Here is a 26323-nt window from a genome sequence, read left to right on the forward strand (position 1 = left end):
AGCGACACCGGAGCCACGGTTCTCAAGCTCTCAGAAGGAACAATAAGCCGAGGCTCTTCTTCCTCCTCCTCAGATGACACAACAGAGCGAGAAAGAGCATCAGCTCGAATATTCTTCTCCCCAGCGAGATAATGGAGGGTGAAGTGGAATCGGGAGAAGAATAAGAACCATCTGGCCTGGCGAGAATTTAGCCGCTGGGCTGTTTGCAAATAGAGCAAATTTTTGTGGTCTGTAAAAACTTGAAAGGGAAAACGAGCCCCCTCCAAGAGATGTCTCCACTCTGAGAAAGCCAATTTCATCGCTAGCAACTCCCTGTCCCCGATGGAATAATTCCTCTCCGCTGATATGAAGGTCTTGGAGAAGAAGAAGCACGGATGCTTCCGACCTTGAGCATCCTTTTGGAAGAGGACTGCTCCAGCACCAACGGAAGAGGCATCCACCTCCATTATAAACGGCTTATCGACATCGGGACGATGTAGGATGGGAGCACTAGCAAAATGAGACTTAGTAGAAGAAAAGGCCTTGGAGACCTCTTCAGGCCACACTTTGGGATTTGCTCCCTTCTTGGTGAGGGCTACCAAGGGAGCTACCAAAGTTGAGAAATGGGGAATGAACTGGCGGTAATAATTAATGAACCCCATAAAGTGCTGCACCGCTTTAAGTGAATGGGGTTCTTGCCAGTCCATCACAGCCTGTAGTTTGGCAGGATCCATAGCCAATCCCTGGGCAGAGATGATATAGCCCAGGAAAGGTAAAGACTCCTGCTCAAACACACACTTCTCCAACTTTGCGTAAAGAGAGTTTGCCCGTAAGAGGTCGAAGACTCTGCCAACATCTCTCCGGTGGGAGTCAATATCTGGAGAGAAGATGAGAATATCATCCAAATAGACTACGACCGAGGTGGAAAGCATATACCGGAAGATGTCGTTGACAAAGTCTTGGAAAACGGCTGGGGCATTACAGAGCCCGAAGGGCATCACCAGATACTCATAGTGCCCATCTCTGGTGTTAAACGCCGTCTTCCATTCATCCCCCTCACGGATGCGAATCAGGTTATAAGCTCCCCGCAGGTCTAATTTGGTAAATACCTTAGCTCCCCGTAGCCTATCAAAAAGCTCAGAAATCAGGGGCAGCGGGTACTTAATCTTAACGGTGATGGCGTTAAGACCCCTGTAGTCTATGCAAGGACGCAACTCTCCATTTTCTTCTGTACGAAGAAGAACCCTGCCCCTGCTGGTGACACTGACTTCCTAATAAACCCTCTTGCCAAATTCTCCTGGATGTACTGGGACATAGCCTCCGTTTCCGGGAGAGAGAGGGGATAGACACGTCCCCGAGGAGGTTCTGCTCCAGGCAAGAGATCTATAGGACAGTCATAGGGACGGTGAGGCGGAAGGGTCTCCGCGGCCTTTTTGGAGAAGACGTCTGCATAAGACCAATAGTATTTGGGGAGAGTAGAGAGATCTGCGGGCATCTCAGTGGTGGAAACCTGAACGCACTCTTTCACACATCTGCCCTTACAGGATTCACTCCAACCCAATATCCTCCCAGAGGTCCACTCAATATGTGGGGAGTGGAAACGGAGCCAGGGTATTCCCAGCAGAATCTCATCCATTCCCTCGGGAAGGACAAGAAGGGAAATAATCTCCTGGTGGGATGGGGACATGGCTAACGTGAAAGGGACAGTCTGATGTGTGATCTGTAGCGGAAGTGTCGACCCATTCACCACTCTAACGGTTACTGGTTTGGCAAGCATAACCAGAGTTACTGCGTGGCGCAGAGCAAAAGCAGAAGACATAAAATTTCCTTCTGCTCCTGAATCCACACAAAGCTCTACTGTAAGAGTGGATGTGCCTAACAGGATTGTCCCTTTAAAGGACAATTTGGAGGAAAATGCCGCTGTGTCCAGTGAACCTCCTCCAATGGTCACTAGACGCGATCGTTTTCCCGACCGCCGTGGACATTTATTAGCGTAATGTCCCGGTTGCTGGCAATTTTTACACACCACAGGTACTCGAGCGGTCTGAGACCTAGGTCCCGCTCAAGAAACCTCCATGGCCTCATGGGAGTCAGACGCCATAACAGGAGATTCTAGAGGTTTGGCAAAGGTGGGAGCCAGCCGAAACCTCTGCCTACACTGGGTCCGCTCCAACCTCCGCTCGTTAAAACGGAGATCGATGCGGGTAGCTATAGTAATAAGCTCCTCCAGTGTGGCGGGAATCTCCCTGGTGGCCAATGCGTCCTTTACATTATCTGCCAGTCCTTTCCAGAACACCGGAATAAGGACTTTATCCGGCCATTCCAGCTCGGAAGCTAGAGTCCGGAATAGGATGGCGAACTGGCTGACCATGGACGAAGCCTGAGTAATTGCCAACAATTGGAGCGCGGTATCGTGGGTGACACGGGGTCCCAAAAAGACCTGCCTCAGAGCGTCCAGGAAGATAGGAGCACTCTGTACCACACGATCACCACGTTCCCAAAGCGGCGTTGCCCACTCCAATGCCCTGCCCGACAAAAGAGACAAGATGAATCCCACCCTCGCCCGTTCCGTAGGAAAACGTGCAGCCAGCAGCTCGAGATGTATGGAGCACTGGCTCACGAATCCCCGACATAGCTTACTGTCACCAGCAAACTTGTCTGGAAGCGGGAGATGGGATAAGGTCGGAGCAGGGGTGGCAGCAGACAAACTGGCTGCAACTGCACTTGCAGCCTGAACAGCGACAGCAGTAACGTCCACAGCTGAGGTTGCACGCTCTAGAGCCGCCAACCTACCCTCCAGCTGTTGGATGTACTGCTGTGAACGCTGATCGTCCGTCATTACTAGCCAGACCTTGGCGCTAGTATTCTGTTAGCGACTGGCGGAACGCACCAAGAATCAGATGTTATGGTATTAGGTGCGTTCGCAGTCCGAGGTCCACCGTGCAGGTAAAAGACCCTGCTGCTAGTAAGACTCAACCCCTACACAGGATTGAAGTCCGATTAGACACTTGCTGGCACAGCACCGCAACTGGGTGTGTCAGAGGAACATAAATAATAATATTAAGGCACAAGAGTGCGTGCGGTGCCGCACTGACAGACGCCACTAACCACCCAGGCTTGGGTCAGGAAAGCGCAGAGCAAGCGCACAGCGCCGTACTGGTGGACACAGCAACTGGTAGCTGTAATGTGTGTTTCGTGCTGTTGGATGTTGTGAATTCTGTGGCTGAATTCACTCCTGTGGTCACAAGTGGTACTGCAGCTTCTCAGCTTCCTCCCTCAGGTGTTCTGGTGAGCTCGTTGGCTGCTTTGTTATTTAACCCCACCTGATTCTGTCTTCCTTGCTCCTTGTCAATGTTCCAGTGTTGGATCTGAGCTTCTGGATCTTTCCTGTGGCCTGCTGCTCTGCTTAGATAAGTGCTTCTTTGCTTTTTTGCTATTTTTTCTGTCCAGCTTGTCTATTTGTTTTGCTGGAAGCTCTGAGACGCAAAGGGTGTACCGCCATGCCGTTAGTTCGGCACGGTGGGTCTTTTTGCCCCCTTTGCGTGGTTTTTTGCTTTAGGGTTTTTTGTAGACTGCAAAGTTCTCTTTGCTATCCTCGCTCTATCTAGAATATCGGGCCTCACTTTGCTGAATCTATTTCATCCCTACGTTTTGTCTTTTCATCTTGCTAACAGTCATTATATGTGGGGGGCTGCCTTTTCCTTTGGGGTATTTCTCTGAGGCAAGTCAGGCTTGTATTTTTATCTTCAGGCTAGTCAGTTCCTCAGGCTGTGCCGAGTTGCATAGGTAGTGTCAGGCGCAATCCACAGCTGCCTTTAGTTGTGTTTAGGATAGGTTCAGGTTTTGCGGTCTACAGAGATTCCACGTCTCAGAGCTTGTTCTATTGTTTTTGGGTTATTGTCAGATCACTGCATGTGCTCTGACTGCTGGCACACTGTGTTACTAGATTGCCTTCATAACAGTACAAGGAGCCTAATTCAGTGGATCAGGCTGAGAAAAATTTGCTGGCTTTGTGCCAGGGTCAGGATGATATAGAAGTATATTGTCAGAAATGTAGGAAGTGGTCAGTACTCACTCTGTGGAATGAATCTGCGCTGGCAGCTATGTTCAGAAAGGGTCTCTCTGAGGCTCTTAAGGATGTCATGGTGGGTTTTCCTATGCCTGCTGGTTTGAATGAGTCTATGTCTTTGGCCATTCAGATCGGTCGACGCTTGCGCGAGCGTAAATCTGTGCACCATTTGGCGGTATTGTCTGAGATTAAACCTGAGCCTATGCAGTGCGATAGGACTATGACCAGAGTTGAACGGCAAGAACACAGACGTCTGAATTGGCTGTGTTTCTACTGTGGTGATTCCACTCATGCTATTTCTGGTTGTCCTAAGCGCACTAAGCGGTTCGATAGGTCTGCCGTCATTGGTACTGTACAATCCAAATTTCTTCTGTCCATTACCTTGATATGCTCTTTGTCATCGTATTCTGTCATGGCGTTTGTGGATTCAGGCGCTGCCCTGAATCTGATGGATTTGGATTATGCTAAACGTTGTGGGTTTTTCTTGGAGCCTTTGCGGTGTCCTATTCCGTTGAGAGGAATTGATGCTACACCTTTGGCCAAGAATAAACCTCAGTACTGGACCCAGCTGACCATGTGCATGGCTCCTGCACATCAGGAAGTTATTCGCTTTCTGGTGCTACATAATCTGCATGATGTGGTCGTGTTGGGGTTGCCATGGCTGCAAACCCATAATCCAGTATTGGATTGGAACTCTATGTCGGTATCCAGCTGGGGTTGTCAGGGGGTACATGGTGATGTTCCATTTTTGTCTATTTCGTCATCCACTCCTTCTGAGGTCCCAGAGTTCTTGTCTGATTATCAGGAGGTATTTGAAGAGCCCAAGTCCGATGCCCTACCTCCGCATAGGAATTGTGATTGTGCCATCAATTTGATTCCTGGTAGTAAATTCCCTAAAGGTCGATTATTTAATTTATCCGTGCCTGAACACGCCGCTATGCGCAGTTATGTGAAGGAATCCCTGGAGAAGGGACATATTCGCCCATCGTCATCACCACTGGGAGCAGGGTTCTTTTTTGTAGCCAAGAAGGATGGTTCGCTGAGACCGTGTATTGATTACCACCTTCTTAATAAGATCACTGTTAAATTTCAGTATCCCTTGCCATTGTTATCTGACTTGTTTGCTCGGATTAAGGGGGCTAGTTGGTTCACTAAGATAGATCTTCGTGGTGCGTATAATCTGGTGAGAATCAGGCAAGGAGATGAATGGAAAACTGCATTTAATACGCCCGAGGGTCATTTTGAGTATCTAGTGATGCCGTTCGGACTTGCCAATGCTCCATCTGTGTTTCAGTCCTTTATGCATGACATCTTCCGTGAGTATCTGGATAAATTCCTGATTGTTTACTTGGATGACATTTTGATCTTCTCAGATGATTGGGAGTCTCATGTGAAGCAGGTCAGAATGGTTTTTCAGGTCCTGCGTGCTAATTCTTTGTTTGTGAAGGGATCAAAGTGTCTCTTCGGTGTGCAGAAAGTTTCATTTTTGGGGTTCATCTTTTCCCCTTCTACTATCGAGATGGATCCGGTTAAGGTCCAAGCCATCCAGGATTGGACTCAGCCGACATCTCTGAAAAGTCTGCAAAAATTCCTGTGCTTTGCTAATTTTTATCGTCGCTTCATCTGTAATTTTTCTAGCATTGCCAAACCATTGACCGATTTGACCAAGAAGGGTGCTGATTTGGTTAATTGGTCTTCTGCTGCTGTGGAAGCTTTTCAGGAGTTGAAGCGTCGTTTTTGTTCTGCCCCTGTGTTGTGTCAACCAGATGTTTCTCTTCCGTTCCAGGTCGAGGTTGATGCTTCTGAGATTGGAGCAGGGGCGGTTTTGTCACAGAGAGGTTCTGGTTGCTCAGTGTTGAAACCATGTGCTTTCTTTTCCAGGAAGTTTTCGGCTGCTGAGCGTAATTATGATGTGGGCAACCGAGAGTTGCTGGCCATGAAGTGGGCATTCGAGGAGTGGCGTCATTGGCTTGAAGGAGCTAAGCATCGCGTGGTGGTATTGACTGATCATAAGAACCTTACTTATCTCGAGTCTGCCAAGCGCTTGAATCCTAGACAGGCCCGTTGGTCGTTATTTTTTGCCCGCTTCGATTTTGTGATTTCGTACCTTCCGGGCTCTAAAAATGTGAAGGCGGATGCTCTGTCTAGGAGTTTTGTGCCCGACTCTCCGGGTTCATCTGAGCCGGCGAGTATCCTCAAGGAAGGAGTCATTGTGTCTGCCATCTCCCCTGATTTGCGGCGAGTGTTGCAAAAATTTCAGGCGAATAAACCTGATCGTTGTCTGGTGGAGAAATTGTTCGTCCCTGATAGGTGGACTACTAAAGTTATCTCTGAACTTCATTGTTCGGTGTTGGCTGGTCATCCTGGAATCTTTGGTACCAGAGAGTTAGTGGCCAGATCCTTCTGGTGGCCATCTCTGTCACGGGATGTACGTACTTTTGTGCAGTCCTGTGGGATTTGTGCTAGGGCTAAGCCCTGCTGTTCTCGTGCCAGTGGGTTGCTTTTGCCCTTGCCGGTCCCAAAGAGGCCTTGGACACATATTTCGATGGATTTCATTTCTGACCTTCCCGTTTCTCAAAAGATGTCAGTCATTTGGGTGGTCTGTGATCGCTTTTCTAAAATGGTCCATCTGGTGCCCTTGGTTAAATTGCCTTCCTCCTCTGATTTGGTGCCTTTGTTCTTCCAGCATGTGGTTCGTTTGCATGGCATTCCTGAGAATATTGTTTCTGACAGAGGTTCCCAGTTTGTTTCAAGGTTTTGGCGAGCCTTTTGTGGTAGGATGGGCATTGACCTATCTTTTTCCTCGGCTTTCCATCCTCAGACTAATGGCCAGACCGAACGAACCAATCAGAGCTTGGAAACATATCTGAGATGTTTTGTTTCTGCAGACCAGGATGATTGGGTGTCCTTTTTGCCGTTGGCTGAGTTCGCCCTTAATAATCGGGCCAGCTCGGCTACCTTGGTCTCTCCATTTTTCTGCAATTCTGGGTTCCATCCTCGTTTCTCTTCAGGACAGGTTGAGTCTTCGGACTGTCCTGGTGTGGATTCTGTGGTGGACAGGTTGCAGCAGATCTGGACTCAGGTAGTGGACAATTTGACCTTGTCCCAGGAGAAGGCTCAACTTTTCGCTAATCGCAGACGCCGTGTGGGTCCCCGACTTCGTGTTGGGGATCTGGTTTGGTTATCTTCTCGTCATATTCCTATGAAGGTTTCCTCTCCTAAATTTAAACCTCGTTTTATTGGTCCGTATAGGATTTCTGAGATTCTCAATCCTGTATCTTTTCGTCTCACCCTCCCAGACTCCTTTTCCATACATAATGTATTCCATAGGTCGTTGTTGCGGAGATACGTGGCACCTATGGTTCCATCTGTTGAGCCTCCTGCCCCGGTTTTGGTGGAGGGGGAATTGGAGTATATTGTGGAGAAAATTTTGGATTCTCGTGTTTCTAGACGGAAACTCCAGTATCTGGTTAAATGGAAGGGTTATGCTCAGGAAGATAATTCCTGGGTTTTTGCCTCTGATGTCCATGCTCCAGATCTTGTTCGTGCCTTTCATGTGGCTCATCCTGGTCGGCCTGGGGGCTCTGGTGAGGGTTCGGTGACCCCTCCTCAAGGGGGGGGGTACTGTTGTGAATTCTGTGGCTGAATTCACTCCTGTGGTCACAAGTGGTACTGCTCGTTGGCTGCTTTGTTATTTAACCCCACCTGATTCTGTCTTCCTTGCTCCTTGTCAATGTTCCAGTGTTGGATCTGAGCTTCTGGATCTTTCCTGTGGCCTGCTGCTCTGCTTAGATAAGTGCTTCTTTGCTTTTTTGCTATTTTTTCTGTCCAGCTTGTCTATTTGTTTTGCTGGAAGCTCTGAGACGCAAAGGGTGTACCGCCGTGCCGTTAGTTCGGCACGGTGGGTCTTTTTGCCCCCTTTGCGTGGTTTTTTGCTTTAGGGTTTTTTGTAGACTGCAAAGTTCTCTTTGCTATCCTCGCTCTATCTAGAATATCGGGCCTCACTTTGCTGAATCTATTTCATCCCTACGTTTTGTCTTTTCATCTTGCTAACAGTCATTATATGTGGGGGGCTGCCTTTTCCTTTGGGGTATTTCTCTGAGGCAAGTGAGGCTTGTATTTCTATCTTCAGGCTAGTCAGTTCCTCAGGCTGTGCCGAGTTGCATAGGTAGTGTCAGGCGCAATCCACAGCTGCCTTTAGTTGTGTTTAGGATAGGTTCAGGTTTTGCGGTCTACAGAGATTCCACATCTCAGAGCTTGTTCTATTGTTTTTGGGTTATTGTCAGATCACTGCATGTGCTCTGACTGCTGGCACACTGTGTTACTAGATTGCCTTCATAACAGTTGGATAAGTCGGGCGCTAGATAGCAAACATACACCTTCCGCGAACAGACATTCAATAGGGAGGGTTATTTAAAGAGCGACTTTCACTCACAACACACACACATATTTACAAGACAATACTAGCGCATGGCCGTGCGGTCATGCGCAGTTTATATAGCTGCAGCACAGGAAACAGCTACAGAAGTTTTGCCCTTTCAGGACCTGCCAAAAGGACTAATGGGATGTGCTGCAGTACCTGAGCATGTGACCCTCGATCTCCAACGGGAGATCCTGCCCTGGGCATGCTCAGACAGAGAAAAGCAGGACTTAGATCCAGAAACGTCCACTCGCCGCTGCCCAGCACTGGCTTCAATGGCAGAAGCAGGAAAAGCAGCAGTAACTCTTCGCACAGAGTCAGACTGAGCGAGACGCTGGGATCGACGTCCCTGCTGAGCAGACTCCACTGCGGCTGGAGAAGAATGGGAGACCGCAGCGGAGACGGATCGAGATTCCCCCTGTGCAGCAGAGGAAACTCGACTCTTAACACTCTTGCTCAGTAAGGACAGGTGCAGGCTGAACCTGGATGCTATCCAGTTGACCAGTATATTCATAGAAAACAGCCGCACACAAATGCTTGGATTTTTAAATGCAAAAAAGGAGAGTAATTTATTCTATTCACCACAGACGTATAGAGGTGTTGAGGTAACGTTTCGGCCCCGTAGTGGGCCTTTGTCAAACCTCACTTGTTGTAGAGAAAAATATGGTGAAAAAAGGACCCCGCAGAGACAAATCACCACAGGGACTCCTACAGCCCGGACCCGCAGCCCTGACAGGGATTGCTTCCCTTTCTCTGACCTCCAAGCGTTCCACACATCACCAAGTGCTCTCTCTTGTTGGAGCCTGCTCATCGTTATTGCTTGTCCCGTCTCTGCGGGGTCCTTTTTTCACCATATTTTTCTCTACAACAAGTGAGGTTTGACAAAGGCCAACTACGGGGCCGAAACGTTACCTCAACACCTCTATACGTCTGTGGTGAATACAATAAATTACTCTCCTTTTTTGCATTTAAAAATCCAAGCATTTGTGTGTGGCTGTTTTCTATGAATTTACCATCTTTGCGTGTATCAGACATTGAAGGTTATGAGAGGCTGTGAGAAGTGGGTAGAGATAAAAGCTGGTACGCAGTTGAGGTGACCATGCTGTTGAAATCTCCCAGGATAAGGGTTGGCAATTCTAAGGACATGAAGTGTGGCAGTAAGTCAGAAAAGTGGTCAAGGAAGTGGGTGGGTGAGCCTGGGTGATGGTATTTAACAGCTACTCTGAGGGAGAAGGGATGGAAGACCCCGATGGTGTGAACCCTGGTGTGTCCAATCAGCCTGCATCTACATGCTGGAGCATACTTTGAATAGTGTACAAGAGGAAGTGGTGGTCGCTGAACAAGAGAAGGAAGCAGAAGAGGATGTGGAAGTGATAACAATATCTAAGTTTTGAACTGATGTCGCACAGGGGGTGCCATGGGAGGGTGGATTATTGTGATCATGAGGGGATCAAGATACCAAACTGTTAGTAAAGGAGCAGGAATCAAGGAACAAATGGAGGACAAGGAGGAAGAGATGATGAGCGTGTAAGGATATGAAGAAAATAATGATCCCCTTTCTGTTGTCCATGGTTGGCAGGCATGAAAGCGAGCTTAGGTGTTTCCCCACCACCAATCTACCATATACTTGGACCTCATGGAAACGGCCGGCATATGAGCACCTTCTTGCTGCACTATATGCAACATGATTTTTGGCCGTATTGTTAGGGTATGAAATAATGCTAATTACTGGGTTGCCATTCTGTTAGATCTATGATACAAGAGTACATTTTTCAAGATGCTTCACCACCTCGAAAGGGAAGTGCGCATGCTAGAGTATCAAAACACACTTGTAGACAATGTTAAGAGTGATTTTCCCAAGATAGCAGTGAGGCACAATGTGTGTATCGCAGTTATACACTTCCAACCCCGGTAGCGTCGACTCATCAACGCAAAAACATTAACAGCAGCAGTGTAAGTGGCAGAGGCACACGGTGGCTTAGTGGATAGCACTGCAGCCTTGCAACACTGGGGCCCTGGGTTAAAACCCCACCAAGGACAACATCTTTAAGGAGTTTGTATGTTCTACCCATGTTTGCGTGGGTTTCCTCTGAGTACTCTAGATTTCTCCCACAATCCAAAGATATAGTGATAGGAAATTTAGATTGAGAGCCTCAATGGGGACAGTGTCAAAAATGTCTGTGAAGTGCCATATAATTAATGGCGCTACATAAGTGAGAACGACAGCTAAAAATAAAAGTAAGCAATTTCTATTCACAAATTTTTTTAGACCAGTCCATGCACCAAGCAGAACAGAGTACACATCTGACACATAATGAACAACTGGAGAAGATAGTGCCTGAGTATCTAAAGCTGAATAAAATACAATCAGGGGTTTTTGGATCCTTGCCTGTCACACCTGAGCTTGCGTTTCACGCCTTGGAGGTTTTGTCATGCCTAGCAGACAATGTTCTCTCATAGCGTGTCTTCAGCACTGCTAGTGGTGTCCTGATGGATAATTGCATCTGCCTGTCCCCTGAAAGTTTAGACTGCCTAACTTTCATGAAGATGAACAAATTATGGATTTCTAATGACTGTTGCAGACTAGGCAATGTTGCAGTTTTTAATATGTTGCATTAATCTGACGTTATTGTGGTCTGTGACACCTTTGTCATGGCTTGTGTGCCTGCAGTTGCTACAGATCCTGATGTTACATACAATTTTATGAAATGTGGAGCCTTCAAGTTTGGTCTCCTTTTGGTGGACTGCTTGTAGTGGAAGGGGTGTCAGAATACTATTTCGACTCTGGGGAAATTGACAAGCTATGGAATTAATGGCGCTACATAAGTGAGTATAAATAAATTGAGGCAACTTTAGTGGTGCTTGCCCCTAATTTTTGAAAATATTTGGACTCCATGTTGGGTCTCCTTCATGTGTCTTGCCTGAATTTGGGGGGCTCTCAGACCACCAGGCCTACACCTGTCACTCATCCACCTGTTACTTATCAAAGTTTAAGCTAGAAATGCTGGTCCAAGCCCTGTCCCAGGTGCTATCCCGTGTTAAAATGTGGCCTGCTGGCTGGACCACTCAATTAGTACAAAGGATTTTTATACTGAAATGTAGCCTGCTTTCTAGAGCCCGCTATTAGTCCAAACAATTTAGATTAAAAAATGTGGACTTTTGTCTGTAGAAAATTTGTTAGCACTAAATATATATACAAAACCTGCAAGAGAAAAAGAGCAAAACACCCTGCTGTAACTAAGTAAATAAAAAGCAAAAAGTGCATTTAAATAACACAGTTTTCAGTAAAACTTTTTTTAATAAAAAAAATAGCACAAAAGAGTTATCTTGTCATGGTGCAATGGCTTTTATGCTGTTTATTGATAAAAAAAGGTATTGCTAAAAACTAAGTGTTATTTAAATGCATTTTTTGCTTTATATTTACTTAGTTAGAGAAGGGTTTTTGCTCACTTTTTCTCTTGCAGGTTTTATATGCTTTGTGGCCAATGTTAATATGTGTTTAAGTTCTGCATGTGTACCAACTCAAGTCAAGCTCAATGTTTGTGTTTCTTCTTAGTATTATTGCATTCTGTGCAAGCCAGGGTGTGACCACTCTTTTCTGAGCTGGTATATATACCAGCTCCCCCAGGCTGATGTTCTACTGGTTGGGCTCAGTCCTGTTGTCTGCCCTTATTCACACTGGGGTCAACATAGACACATGGTAAGCTTTTATTATTAGACAGTGTATGACTGTCCCGATCAGCGTTACATTGTCATGGTGGGATGGCTTTTATGCTATTTTTTGATAAAAAAAAAAAAGTATTACTAAAAACTCTATATTATTTAAATGCACTTTTTGCTTTTTAATTACTTATTAAAAGCAGGGTTTTTGCTCACTTTTTCTCATGTAGGTTTTATATGTTTTGTGGCCAATGTGAACATGCGTTTAAATTCTGCAGGTGTACCAACTCAAGTCAAGCTCAATTTTTGTGTTTTTTTTAAATATATACGTACACACTTAAATGTGGCCTTGTTTCAAGAACATACTATTAGCAGAAACAATTTGTATTTTCAAATGTGGACTCGTGCATGGCCAAAAATATTACCAGCACAAAATATTTTTCTGGAGAAATGTGGCCTTAGTTCTGGACCACAGTATTACCACAAGTAATTAGTATTTTCAAATGTGGACTTCTGCCTAGGCCATAATATTAACAGCACCAAATATTTTTCTCCAGAAATGTGGCCTGATTTCAGGAACATACAATTAGCACAAACAATTTGCATTTTCAAATGTTAACGCATGTATAGCCAAAAATATTACCAGTCTAAAATATTTTTCTGCAGAAATGTGGCATGCCTTCTGGACCACAGTGTTAACACAAAGAACTTATATTTTCACATGTGGACTTCTGCCTAGGCCATAATATTAACAGCACCAAATATTTTTCTCCAGAAATGTGGCCAGGTTTAAGGAACATGCTGTTAAAACAAAAAAAATTGTATTTTCAAATGTGGACTAATGCATGGCCAAAAATATTACCAGCAGAAAATATGTTTTCTGCAGAAATGTGGCGTGCCTTCTGGAGCACACTATTAGAGCAAACAATTTCAATTTTCAAATCTTGACTTGTGGATGGAGCAAAAATAGCACAAAATGATTTGATACTGAAATATCCCCTGCTTTCTGGAACACTTAATTAGAACAAACAATTTAGATTTTTAGGTGTGGACTCTTGAATGAAGCAAAAATATGAACAAAAATGATTACATACTGAAATGTGGCCTGCTTTCTGGAAGATGGTGTTACAACAAGCAAACTAGATTCTCTAATGTGGACTACTGACTCAAGCAAAATATTAGCAGCACAAAAGAGTTATATGCTGAAATGTGCCCTGGTGTCACACATACTCAGCAAAAATGATTGATCAGTGGAAGGTTGGTTTCACAGCCACACAGGATCCTATGTATCTGAACTAGCTGACTATCAACTGCCTAGATAACATTCTATCCTGTAGCAGCAGCAAACGCTAAAACAACATGTTCGCTCTTTATACGGAGTGGGACATGTGACTTCGGCAGCCAATGACACAAGCCCTTGTGTCTGGATATTGTGGATGGCTTACGTGCCCTGATTGGCTGCCGAAATCAGCACACATAAAGTTAATGGAAAAAAAAGAGCGTGCCGCTCTCCTAACCTCTCCACACGCTCCTCTAACCTCTCCACACACCCCATCATCAAACACGTTCCCCCCAATCATCATACAGCACCACTATCCTAGCCAAAGTAATACCAAAAGCATTAGTGGAAGCTTGATGATTTACCCAACTGTGACCGAAGTTTGCCACCTAGTTACGGTTTCCATTAATAAACATAGGACCTGCAAACTTTTCTTCTGGAGCATAAGGAAAATGATTACATTTTAACAACTCCTTGCATGTTATTTACTAATTGTAGGACTGAAATTATATTGGGTAATTTTCTCACCTGATTTAAGATGACTCCTTGATGATTCCCAAAATTTTCACTTCCTGTTGATTGAGAGAAATTCGGAGTGAACATGATCAAATCGTTCTTTGCTTGTTGAGAGTTTGAGCATACCCTGTATTGAGTTTGTTGGGAATACATCCAGCTTCCTCCAGTGTTGGAGCAGATTTTGTAGCTTTCTTTCAGATCATTGACCTCATCTCTGTATTTTTGCCATTTTAAAACAGTGAACACAATTAACGTAATAAGAAAAATGCTTGAAATTATGCAGATGGCAGTAACCAAATAAACATTTGCATCAGAAAATTCTTCGACATTGCCTCTTGACTCATAATTCTCAAGCCTTATATTTTCTTCAGAGTCCACCAAGGAGATGACAACTTGTGCTATCGCAGTCATAGTTGGTTCTCCATGGTCCTGAGCCACCACAACTAATCTGTATTCATCATTGTCTGTATCCATAAATTGCCGTTTTAAACTTATGTCCCCAGTTTGGTGAGAAATGGTAAATGGTATTTTTCCTAATAAATCCCTAAAATGATAAGACATCAAAGCATTATATCCAGAATCAGGATCAATTGCTCTCACTTTCGTTACTAAATATCCAGACTGGGCAGACCTTGGAGTTTTGACAATAGCTGATGCATAAAGTGGAGCAAAGTTAGGGGCATTGTCATTAATATCTTCAATAAAAATATTTAGCGTCAAGTTAGAGCTTAGTGGAGGTAGCCCAGAATCAGTGGCTTTTACATGGCACTGGAAATATGTAATTTGTTCATGATCAAATGACACTAAAGCAAAAACCTTCCCATTTTCAGGATTAATGGAGATGTAAGAAGATATGGAAATCCCATCAATGGTGCTGTCACTAATCGAATATGTGATGAAGGAATTTTGGCTAACATCTGGGTCAAAGGCTGATGCTGTATAAACAAGAGAACCTGGAGGATTGTTTTCCTTGATAAATATTGTATCATATGATTGTTGAAATTGAGGAGCATTGTCATTGACATCACTAATATCAATTATAAGGGTTGTTGATACTGACAGCGGTGGAAGGCCTTCATCTTTTGCAGTAACGACAATTGTATATTGAGATTTTGTCTCTCTGTCCAGTTGTCCATTCACCGTAATGGAAAAATCTGCCATAAATGCAGGGTTGATTTTGAAGGGTGTTTTCTCTAAAATATAACAATTTACTTTACCATTTAATCCAGAATCTTTGTCATGGACGCTGATTATTGCTACAGTTGTTCCTTGAGGAGAGTTCTCAGGAACCGGAACGGATAGTGATGTTACAGTCATCTCTGGGGAGTTGTCATTGACATCAACAACAGTCACTAGAACTTTACAATGTCCAACCATTGGGTGATCTCCATTATCAACAGCATCAACTTGAATTTCATACATTGCGACAGTTTCAAAGTCCACTTCACCTTTTACTCTTATTTCCCCCGTGTCTTTGTTTAAAGTAAAAATGTTGCTAATTTCTTCTGTCACCTGCTTTCCAAATTCATATTTTATTTCTCCATTCTTTCCCTGGTCTAAATCAGTAGCATTCAACTTGATGACTAAACTTCCTAGAATTGCATTTTCAGTGACAGTACATTGGTAAAACGGCTGATTGAAAGAGGGGGCATTATCATTAACATCTTCCACAGTGACCACAACATTAGTTGTTCCACTGAGTCTTGGTTTGCCTCCATCATAAGCTGTAAGAGTAAGATTGTGAAAAGATTGTTTTTCTCTGTCTAAAGGTTTTTTCAGTGCAAGTTCCACTGATCTGATTTGATTCATATATTTCTGAAAATCTAAGGCAAAATAATCACTTGCACTGAGCTCATAGTTTATGATGGAATTTGTACCAATATCTGGATCAACTGCTCCCTCTAGAAGAAACCGTGATCCTGCAGGTCTGAGCTCTGATATCACAAGATTGAATATTCCAGAGGGGAAAACTGGACTATTGTCATTGATATCTTCTATTTCTACATCTACACGATACATCTGCACAGGCTTATCTACAATAACCTGCAGAGGAATTATACAGAAGGGTTTCAATGGACACAGCACTTCTCTGTCTATTGTCTCTTTAACAAACAGGATTCCATTCTGCAGATTAACCTGGAAATATTCTTTCTCATCTCTGGAGACAATATGTAACATTCTGGAATTAATCTCACCTATATCCAGTCCAAGATCCTGAGCAATTCTCCCGACAAAGGTGCCATGCTTGGATTCCTCAGGGATGATATAATGCAGCTGACTCAGGACCACATCCCATGACATGTGCAGTATTAAGAAATAGACCAACCTGCTCCTTGCTTGATAATCCTGTATTTGATTTAGCATTTCTTTCCTTTGTTTAGGATGGATAAGGCAATTTCCCTGTCAATAAGGCATTCACATTGCATAGGGATCCACAATATGAGGAAAACCAATCATGGCTGAAATCCTCCAAGCCAGGCTTTCAGAACCAATAACGGAGAAAGGGATTTCTGCTTCATTGCCAACAGCTGGTGTGGAGTGACATCTAGTGCTAAACTTTGATAATTCAACTAGCTCCTATTACATGTAAGAACCTTAAAAAATAGTTCCAATTTAACTGCCATGTATGTTAAATAAAAATGCAATTACATTAAGCAAAATCAATGGCTTTAATGTCGTATATTTCATATTTGTCATTGCTATGCTTTATTTTCTATCAATTGTATAAATTAATTTATTGTAGCTCCTAAAAAGTAAAACAGCAATAGCCAAGTCTTTATTTTCCTTAAACTGTCATATTGAAAAAGTAAAAAATAATAACTGCATAGTTTTTCCACAATGCTCTTGGACAGAATAATACTTTTAGTGACACAAACATGTTTTAAAAAAAAGTTTAAAATCTTCCAGCAATGTTGTACACTAATTGTTAATATTTAATAAAGTTTCCCCAGCCCTGAGATGTGTCCTGTAATGCCTAACCGAGATTAAGTATATTTGTAAGGTCTCTTGAATATTTTCAGTCCAAGTGCGACACTACAAAACATCTCACTTGGGCGATTGTTATTTGAGGGGCAGTGCACATGTCTGAGGAACAAACTGCAGCATGTTCAAGTTAGATTCATCTCCATGGAAAATGTCAAATTGCATTTGGATAACATCTTGGTGCTGTTGGAATTTCACGGACTGACAGAATTGAGAAGATAGAGAAATTATTTTCTCCATCTTCTCCTCATCTGAGAACATCGGATTAGACTATGATCACACTATGATCAAACTCTAATCAGAGGGTGATTGGCATAATCAACCATATTCTCTATGATAACAGAAAATACTATTGTGTACGCCTGCCTTTAAAAGGGTTTCCGGGCTTGACTCACACTCCACAGGTCTAGCTTTGAGCTTTTACCACTGCTCTTAGTGTCTTTTATTGTCTACAGTGCTCGAATCACATTGCCAGTAGTGGTGAGCGAATATACTCGGTACTCGAGATTTCCCAAGCATGCAAGGGTGTCCTACGAGTATTTGTAAGTATTCGGAGACTTAGTTTTCGGCTCCGCAGCTGAATGATTTACATCTGTTAGCCAGCATAAGTACATGTGGGGGTTGCCTGGTTGCTAGGGAATCCCTACATGTAATCAAGCTGGCTAACAGATGTAAATCATTCAGCTGCGGTGCTGAAAACTAAATCTCTGAGTACTTACAAATACTCAAAGGACACCCAAGCATATAGTGCAAATACTCAAAGGACACCCAAGCCCACAATAATAGTGAGGCCAGAGAGCACCAAATAAAGACACGCCCACTACCCCACCAACAGCCCCGCCCATGGCCCACCCCAGAGCATGAGCATATCATTAACTGAAAACTGAAAATAGAGATTAAACAACCTCAAGACGAATTTCATCACCCCAGGTATCATTTTAATCAGTATAATGGCTCCGACCTGACACTGTCCGTAGTTTACTGTGCACGATCCTGCTGACAGTTTTCCTTTAAATATGACATGTCTCAGATTTCTCATAACCTAAAGCCATTATATTTCTTCCAAGACATCTTTTTTAGGATACTAAACTACCTAAATGGGGTTCTTTTTCATGCGGGGATTGTTCTATGTGAAAATTTATGGACAGATCCTTCTCCTTTTACAACAGTAAAGGTGTCATAACTTATAGAATCGTACATCATATTACCTACATGTTGGACATGATGATTTATTACGCACATTGCCCATGTAATCTTATTTATATTGGCATGACTAGTTACCAGTTAGGGGTTAGGATTGTAGAATATACCCAGGATAGCAAAAATGCTTTATCAGTGGATAATTGTGAGAAGTTTAAGACTTTACCCCATCATTTTAAATTATTCCAAAGATGTAATCCCAGATTACTTAGGTTTAGGGAGATGACTTGGTTCATTTGGGAATACAGAGGTGGGTGGGAGCTATAAAAAAGAGCCACTTAGAAAGGAGTGTAAGTGAATTCTTTCTCTGGATACGGTGATACCTAATGGGTTGAATGAGGCTTTGAGCTTCAATCCTTTTATAGATTTCATGAATTGCTTTTGTTCCCTCTATGGTCGCTGTAAGTCCTTATGACAACAATTCTGTTGTCAATGAGGGATCATAATATACTTTCTTTTAAAAAGGTATATATCCCGTGCACCACGAAGTGTCCCATGCAGACTTGGCTAAACTCTCCACTACAAACTGTGAACAACCAACGATCCAAGGCACCTGGTAGTATCCTTCAAAAAAGTTTTACTGACACCAGTGTACAGATCAAAAAATGGACATGCGACGTTTAGCCACATAAGGCCTTTTTCAAGCTGTATGCACCCTTTGTTTTTGGGTTAACAAAGACCTGTCTGGCTTAAACATCACATGTCCGTTTTTTGATCTGTATACTGGTGCCAAAAACATTTTTGAAGGATTATACCCTTTGTCTTGGATCCTTGGATTGTTCACACTACACTTTCTGTCCATATGTCTCTGAAGAGGTGAAGAGGGAGAAGCTGGAGGGAGAAAAAAGACAGTGCACTTGAAAAAGAATATCTCGAGGCCTCTAGTGCTTAGATAATGGCGAGGAATAGTGTTATTCCTTATTTGCACACATATGACAGCTTGAAAAAAGAGAATAAGAAACACACTGGCGCTAAGAAGAGCCCTGAAGCTGCTGATATGATATGAAGACAAGCACCGTGCCAACTCTGTCAGGGATGTACATTTTTTTTTTAAAGAATAACATAGATATCACGCTAAAGGTAATGGCCAATTCTAAAATAATTGTCCAATAAACCACATTTGATTATATACCAACTATGCTACTTGCTTACGGCATACTAATACGATAATACTGTTAAATAATAAAACTGTTACCAATAGGTACTACCACTCTTGTATATGTGAGTGATATTTCCACTAGATCCTGCTATTAACGCTTTTAATATATTGCAGAACCTAAATGCGTCTAATCATACCGTTAGCGTTGGTGTATTGTAAGGCTGTCAGCCAGCTACCATAAACAAGACCGGGTTCTTACCTAGCTTTCGCTTCCTAGATATCCGATTATTACAAATCCTCTCAAGACTGCGGGTGGTTAGCAGGTAATAGCACTTGGCACTCCGGTGTCTGTCCAAAGGGTGCACAAAACCATGCAGAGCCAGAGGCGCCCCGGCTGGCAGCGGCGCTGGATGCTCGGGAAAAAATGTCCGACAGTGTTCGACAGCGTGTGACGTCACCAGGCTAAGGAGCCTCGCTGAGGCTAAAAAACCAATCAACGCTTTTCAAAGGATCGCGTTTTTCTTTGTCAGGGAAATATCACCCACATATAACAGACTGGTAGCACCTACTGGTAACAGTTTTATTATTTAACGGTATTATCGTATTAGTATGCCACAAGCAAGTAGCATAATTGATATATAATCAAGTGTGATTTATTGGACAACAACTGTTTTAGTATTGGCCGGTACCTTTAGTGTTGATATCTATGTTATTCTTTTAAAAATCATAAGACTACTTGCACTTGCATTTTAAAAACATAGACTGTTTAGGCATTTAAATTAAAAGTTCTACCAAATAACACTGTTCAACAAATTTTCATGAATTATTTGTAAATGCATTCAAATGAGGTTATTTACATTTCTATGACCATAAAGGAACATGATATTACTATATTACTAAATCATTAGATCAAGTTTATAAAAAAGGAAATGTGGGGCAATGAAATTAATGAAATACACAATTCATGGCTGCAAGGTGAAATTTGCAAAAAGCTTCCACACATTTATTGGGATTTTTTTTATGACAAATTATCGTTACATGGGCCAAAGTACATAGTAAACAAATAAATAGATACATTTATCGCAATTTTAAATTGGCTCTTTCTTTTGGCCTACCATTTGCACCCTAGCACTGGAGAATCTTCCTTGATTGTCCAGCAATAGTCTTCTAAAATTGCCATACTCCATGTTCCTTCATACCTTTTCTCAATGGCAACAATTTCCTGATAGAATCTCTCACCATATTCATCACTGATGGCTTCACAGCTCTCTGGGAAGAAGCCGAGGTGGGAATGGAGAAAGAGAATCTTCAGAGACATATGTACACCAAGCATGTGGTAGCATATGAGCATCTCATCCACTCGCTATTTCTAATTGAACGCTTGTTTCCCAAAAATCCTGTACAAATACTCTTCATCCCTTCACAACTTCAGACCTCGAGGCACATCTAAGGTCGAGTCGCTGATTTGTATGTGGGCTTTGATGCTGAGCCCACCCCACACATGATAGCTGATCTGCAACAATTGACAATTGTGCACTTTTTTTGCAATTGCATCACACTTGGAATTTTTTTTACGTTTTGAAGTACACTATATGGTAAAATGAATGGTGTTGTTCAAAAGTATAACTCAACCCAAAAAAACAAGCCCTCATATGGCTATAAAAGGAAATAAAAAAGTTATGTCTCTGGGAAAAAGGAGAGAAAAAAAAACAAAAGTGCAAAATCAGAAAATCACAAGATGGTGAAGGGGTTAAAACTACATTATTCCATCCTACCTACGAACTGAATGTCCTTGTGAAGTTCCCTAATCTGTGGGCCAAAAAAGATACCCTCTTTAAACTTACCATGATGTAATCAAGGAAATGTTGATGTGAAATACTTGGAACCATCACTTTCTTCTTGCATGCTCTTTACAAAGTTTTTCATTAGTCCTAGTTTGATGTGTAGTGGAGGGAGTAACATTTTCTTAGATTCAACCAATGGTTCATTTTGTACATTTTTTTGTACCAGGCTGAAGTGTTTCTCTTTCCAGATACTGCCAACCTAATACAATCTAATCCGAAAAAAATTATTCGCTTCCATACATTTACTGCATTTCAATTCTCCACGATTGACACTTGTGAAATAAAAACTCGAACTAATTCTTAATTTTTTTTGTCATTTTACTTTTTAGCAGCATCAAGTCTATAATTAGCTACTTTTGCTCAATGTCCAAATTTGTTGTTGAACAGTATAATTAGTCTAGAATTTATAGTGTCCTGTTTTTAAAAATTATATTGTTTAATGGTAAGCTATATTGCATACATCCTTATGTTCCATGTGTTTGCAGATCCGAATATTAGAAAATACCTGTAAGCAACAAAATAAATATAGCCTGATAGGACCCACACAATATTTTAAAATGTATTTTTTTCATATTTCATATTGAATTAACTTGGTTGCGTTCTGTTATTCTTTCATAATTTTATTATTTATTTACTTATGGGGTATCTAGATAGAGGTAGCACCTCTGGTGGAGTGCTTGCCGTGTCCTTTCTGGACAGCTCTTCCATCTTTGGTCCTCATCTCTCACCTGTACCTCCAAGTAGCTGCTAGCATGCGGCAGCGGGTACACCGCGGAACACCGCCTCAGCAGGCGGGCCAAACCAGGTGAGGGTAACTGTTGGGTTTCTTTGAGACCTACGGTGATTTTCCAGGGTTTGCCTACCCTGGCATGTGAAGACTGGATATGGCAGACTGTGCGGAAGAAACCAAGATTCAACGGACAGACAAGTGATTTCCAGCACAGCATTGTGGAGCGCTGAGAGGGCGCAGCGAGGCACATATAGGACACTGCTGGCCATCCACTGCACCCTGACTTATCTCCATTTGTGTCACCTAGCTCTTGCCACTGGGGCTTGATAGGTATGGGTGAGAGAGTGAGGTTGACGACTGCGCAACTTTCCCTCACTTTAATCCAAGTCAAGCGTAAGTCATGACTTCAACCACTGCGTATCTAAAGTCCTGTGGCGATGGGAGAGTGGCAAAGCAGCAGGTGTGAAGTCGCTGGAAGCTGTAGTCATGAACCTGCACGCAGGCGGCCAAGGCCATATGGTCGCTCCCCACTGGACTGAAGCAGTAGTGGAGTTCGGCTGCCTCCTGGGTGTCTGAGCAGTCCTGTTCAGGATCACTCTGCTCACCTCAATGGAGGGCGGGGCTAGAAAAGGTGCCTCAAGCATAGTCTGCTTCATTTCACCTGGCCTGCCTACCGCAGCTGGTGGGTTTCCCATACAGCAGTCGACACACAATAAAGAAAAAGAAAATGATGGTACTCAACCTCGGCGCATGGAATGTTAGAACTCTGCAGGATAATACCAAGGCAGATAGACCAGAGAGAAGAATGGCATTGGTTGCTCGGAAGCTAGCTCGCTACAAGGTTGACATAGCAGCTCTCAGCGAAACACGCCTGGCAGACAAGGGTCAATTGACAGAGCATAGTGGTGGATATACATTCTTCTGGAGTGGTTGAGGCAGCACTGAAAAACGAGAAGCAGGCGTGGGATTTGCTATCAAAACTCATCTTGCTTGTAAACTTATCAGGCTTTTGGAGGGCATCAATGACCGTCTGATGACATTTCAGCTCCCACTTCCAAACAAGAAACACGCGACTCTGATCAGTGCCTATCCTGCCACGATGACTAATTGGGATGACATTAAAGATAAGTTCTACAATGAACTTGACACACTTATTTCAGCAATCCCACAAGCAGACAAGCTCATTATACTTGGAGACTTTAATGCCAGAGTGGGAACAGACCATTAAAACTGGGAAGGGGTCATTGGGAGACACGGCACTGGCAAGTGTAACAGTAATGGCCTGCTGCTCCTCAAGATGTGTGCCACACATGACCTTGTCATCACCAACACTTTATTCCGCTTACCCACACACAAGAAGACATCATGGAAGCACTCACGTTTGAGGCATTGCATCTCATTGATTACATCATTGCCAGGAAATGGAATGAGATGGACTTTAGAGTGACGAGGGCCATGTGCGGTGCAGACTGCTGGACTGACCATCGCCTCATGGCGTCTAAGTGCAGGCTCCGTATCCTGCCTGCGAGGAGACCCCAAGGACAGAAACAGAAAATGACAAAGAGGCTGAATAGCTATAAGCTACAAAATAAAAGAATTGCAAGGGAATTTGCCAATGACCTTGATGGCAGACTGTTAAATATAAGGCAGGCAGAGGAGATCGGCATTGAGGAACAGTGGACAATTCTGAGACATGCTGTTTATAAGACTGCTCTGGAGCATCTCGGCTCAGCAGCCAAAAATAATCAAGACTGGTTTGATGAAAACGACGAGGAAATAAAGACACTCCTAGAAGAGAAACATCAGCGTTACAAGGTGTATCAAAATGACCCAACGTCGTTAGCTAAGAAAGGTGCCTTTACCAACATAAAAAGAAAGGTACAAATAGAGCTATGTGAGATGCAGGATATCTGGTTTAGCAAGAAGGCCGCTGAAATTCAGGGCTATGCAGATACCCATGACCAGAAACGCTTCTACCATGCACTCAAAGCTGTATATGGACCCAGTCATCAAGCTTTTCATCTCTGCTAAATGCAGATGGAACTAAGCTGCTGACAGAAAAGAAACAAGTTCTGGAATGGTGTGCTGAGCACTTTAATAATATTCTTAATTGCCCTGCCAATTTCAATGATGAGGCTATTGCTCGCCTGCCCCAGGTAGAAATCAACAAGGAGCTTGATGTTCTTCCAAGTGGAGATGAAGTCAGAAAAGCAGTAAAACAACTTTCTTGTGGAAAAGCACCCGGAAATGATGCTATACCTGCTGTAGTATATAAACCTGGCGGCCCTGTTCTGATGCAAACGGTCACCAAACTATTCCAATATATGTGGACAAAGGAACAGGTTCCGCAACAGATGAAAGATGCCAGCATAATTTACATATACAAAAGGAAAGGTAATCGCCAATCTTGTGACAACCATCGAGGCATCTCCCTTCTGTCCACTGCAGGCAAGATATTGGCTTCTCTATTGCTCAACCGCCTTTTACATCACCTTGAGCAAGGACTATTACCCGAAAGCCAGTGTGGTTTCCGTGCTAAACATGGAACAGTAGATATGGTCTTTTCAGCACATCGACTTCAGAAAAGTGCCAGGAGCAATACCGTGACCTTTATGTAACTTTTGTTGATTTGACCAAGGCTTTCAACACAGTCAGTAGAGACGGCCTGTGGAAGATCATGGCAAAATTCGGCTGCCCGAGCAAGTTCATCTCAGTCATCCGGCAGTTCCATGATGGCATGATGGTGAAGGTTCTGAATGATGGAGATGAATCTGAGGCTTTCCCAGTAACAAACGGCGTAAAACAAAGCTGTGTGCTTGCTCCAACCCTGTTCAGTATGCTGTTCTCTGCAATGTTAAGTGATACCTTTAACAGCTGTGAAGATGGAATCCAGGTTAGGTACAGGACTGTTGGCAAGCTATTCAGCCCAAAACGCCTAAAGGCGGTTACGAAAGTGCATGAGACTGTTATCTGTGAATTATTATTTGCTGATGACTGTTCACTTAACACTAGCACGGAACAGCAGATACAGCATAAAATGGACTGTTTTTCGCAAGCTTGCAACAGTTTTGGTCTAGAGATCAACATTAGAAAAACCAAAGTCATGTATTAACCGGTTCCAGGAAAACTGTACAAGGAGCCACGTATCGTGGTGAAGGAGCAAAACCTCAAAGCAGTCGATAACTTCACCTACTTAGGTTACTCCCATGAAGTAACCATAGATGCTGAGGTTAATAACAGAATCCAAATGCCAAAGCCAGTGCCACCTTCAAGAGACTGCGTAAGAATGTCTAGGAACGACGGGAACTCAGCCTTACCACCAAGCTGAAGGTCTATTGTGCAGTGGTCCTCACCACACTTCTCTAGCAAGACCTGGACAGTCTACAGCCGGCATGCTAAACAACTTAATCATTTCCACATGAGTTGCCTCCGCAGACTACTCCACATCAGGTGGCAAGACAATGTCCCGGACACGGCAATTCTGGAACAAACTGGGCTCTGCAGTGTTTACACTCTCCTGCTGAAAGTCCAAGCCAGGTGGGCTGGACACATGGTTAGAATACCTGACAGCTGACTACCGAAACAACTGCTGTACGGAGAACTGTGCCAAGGAAAGTGAGCAGTTGGGGGGCAGAAGAAGCGCTATAAAGCTTGTCTTAAGGTGTCTCCCAAAAACCAGGAAGTCAACACCAATGAATGGGAAGAGCTTGCCCTGGATTGTCCAGGTTGGCAGGGCAGGATCACCTCAGGAGCACGTGCAGCTGAAGATAGGAAAATCTTTGACGCAAAAAGAAAGTGCGCTGTATGCAAGGCACAAGTAGAATCTGGTGTACTGACTAGGGTTGAGCGAAACGGGTCGAACATTTTCAAAAGTCGCCGACTTTTGACAAAGTCGGGTTTCATGAAACCCGATCCGTCCCCTGTGCGGGGTCTGCCATGCGGTACGCGACTTTCGCGCCAAAGTCGCGTTTCAATGACGCAAAAAGCGCCATTTCTTAGCCAATGAAGGTAAACGCAGAGTGTGGGCAGCGTGATGACATAGGTCCTGGTCCCCACCATCTTAGAGAAGGGCATTGCAGTGATTGGCTTGCTGTCCGCGGCGTCACAGGGGCTATAAAGGGGCGTTTCCGCCGACCGCCATGTTACTGCTGCTGATCTGAGCCTAGGGAGAGGTTGCTGCCGCTTCGTCAGAAGCAGGGATAGCGTTAGGCAGGGTCCATTAACCACCAAACCGCTTGTGCTGTAGCGATTTCCACTGCCCAACACCACCTTCGGTGTGCAGGGACAGTGGAAGCTACATTTTTTTTTTTTTCCCCCTCAGCGCTGTAGCTCATTGGGCTGCCCTAGAAGGCTCCCTGATAGCTGCATTGCTGTGTGTACGCCGCTGTGCAAACCAACTGCTTTTTTCAAAGCACAAATCCTCTTGTTCCTTCCTTTCTGCACAGCTATCTTGTTTGTTTGTCCACACTTTTTATTTAATTTGTGCATCAGTCCACTCCTTATTGCTGCCTGCCATACCTGGCTGAGATTACTGCAGAGAGATAG

General features: G+C 43.6%; 1 protein-coding gene across 13 annotated transcripts in view; it reads right to left on the bottom strand.

Moving 5' to 3' along the window:
• LOC138675465 (protocadherin alpha-C2-like) overlaps positions 1–26323 on the bottom strand; it is a 502001-nt gene that overhangs the window by 203038 nt on the left and 272640 nt on the right. The window contains exon 1 of one of the 13 annotated variants that reach the window (XM_069763748.1): positions 13936–16399. The exons of the other annotated variants lie outside the window; for them this stretch is intronic. Within the exon in view, the coding sequence (XP_069619849.1) occupies positions 13936–16287 (2352 nt within the window). The 5' untranslated portion in view covers positions 16288–16399. Of the gene's footprint in view, positions 1–13935; positions 16400–26323 lie in introns of those variants that run through there. 13 annotated transcript variants of the gene reach the window in all.

Source organism: Ranitomeya imitator, chromosome 4 (assembly GCF_032444005.1).
Source record: "Ranitomeya imitator isolate aRanImi1 chromosome 4, aRanImi1.pri, whole genome shotgun sequence".
In the NCBI taxonomy this organism is placed as follows: Eukaryota; Metazoa; Chordata; class Amphibia; order Anura; family Dendrobatidae; genus Ranitomeya; species Ranitomeya imitator.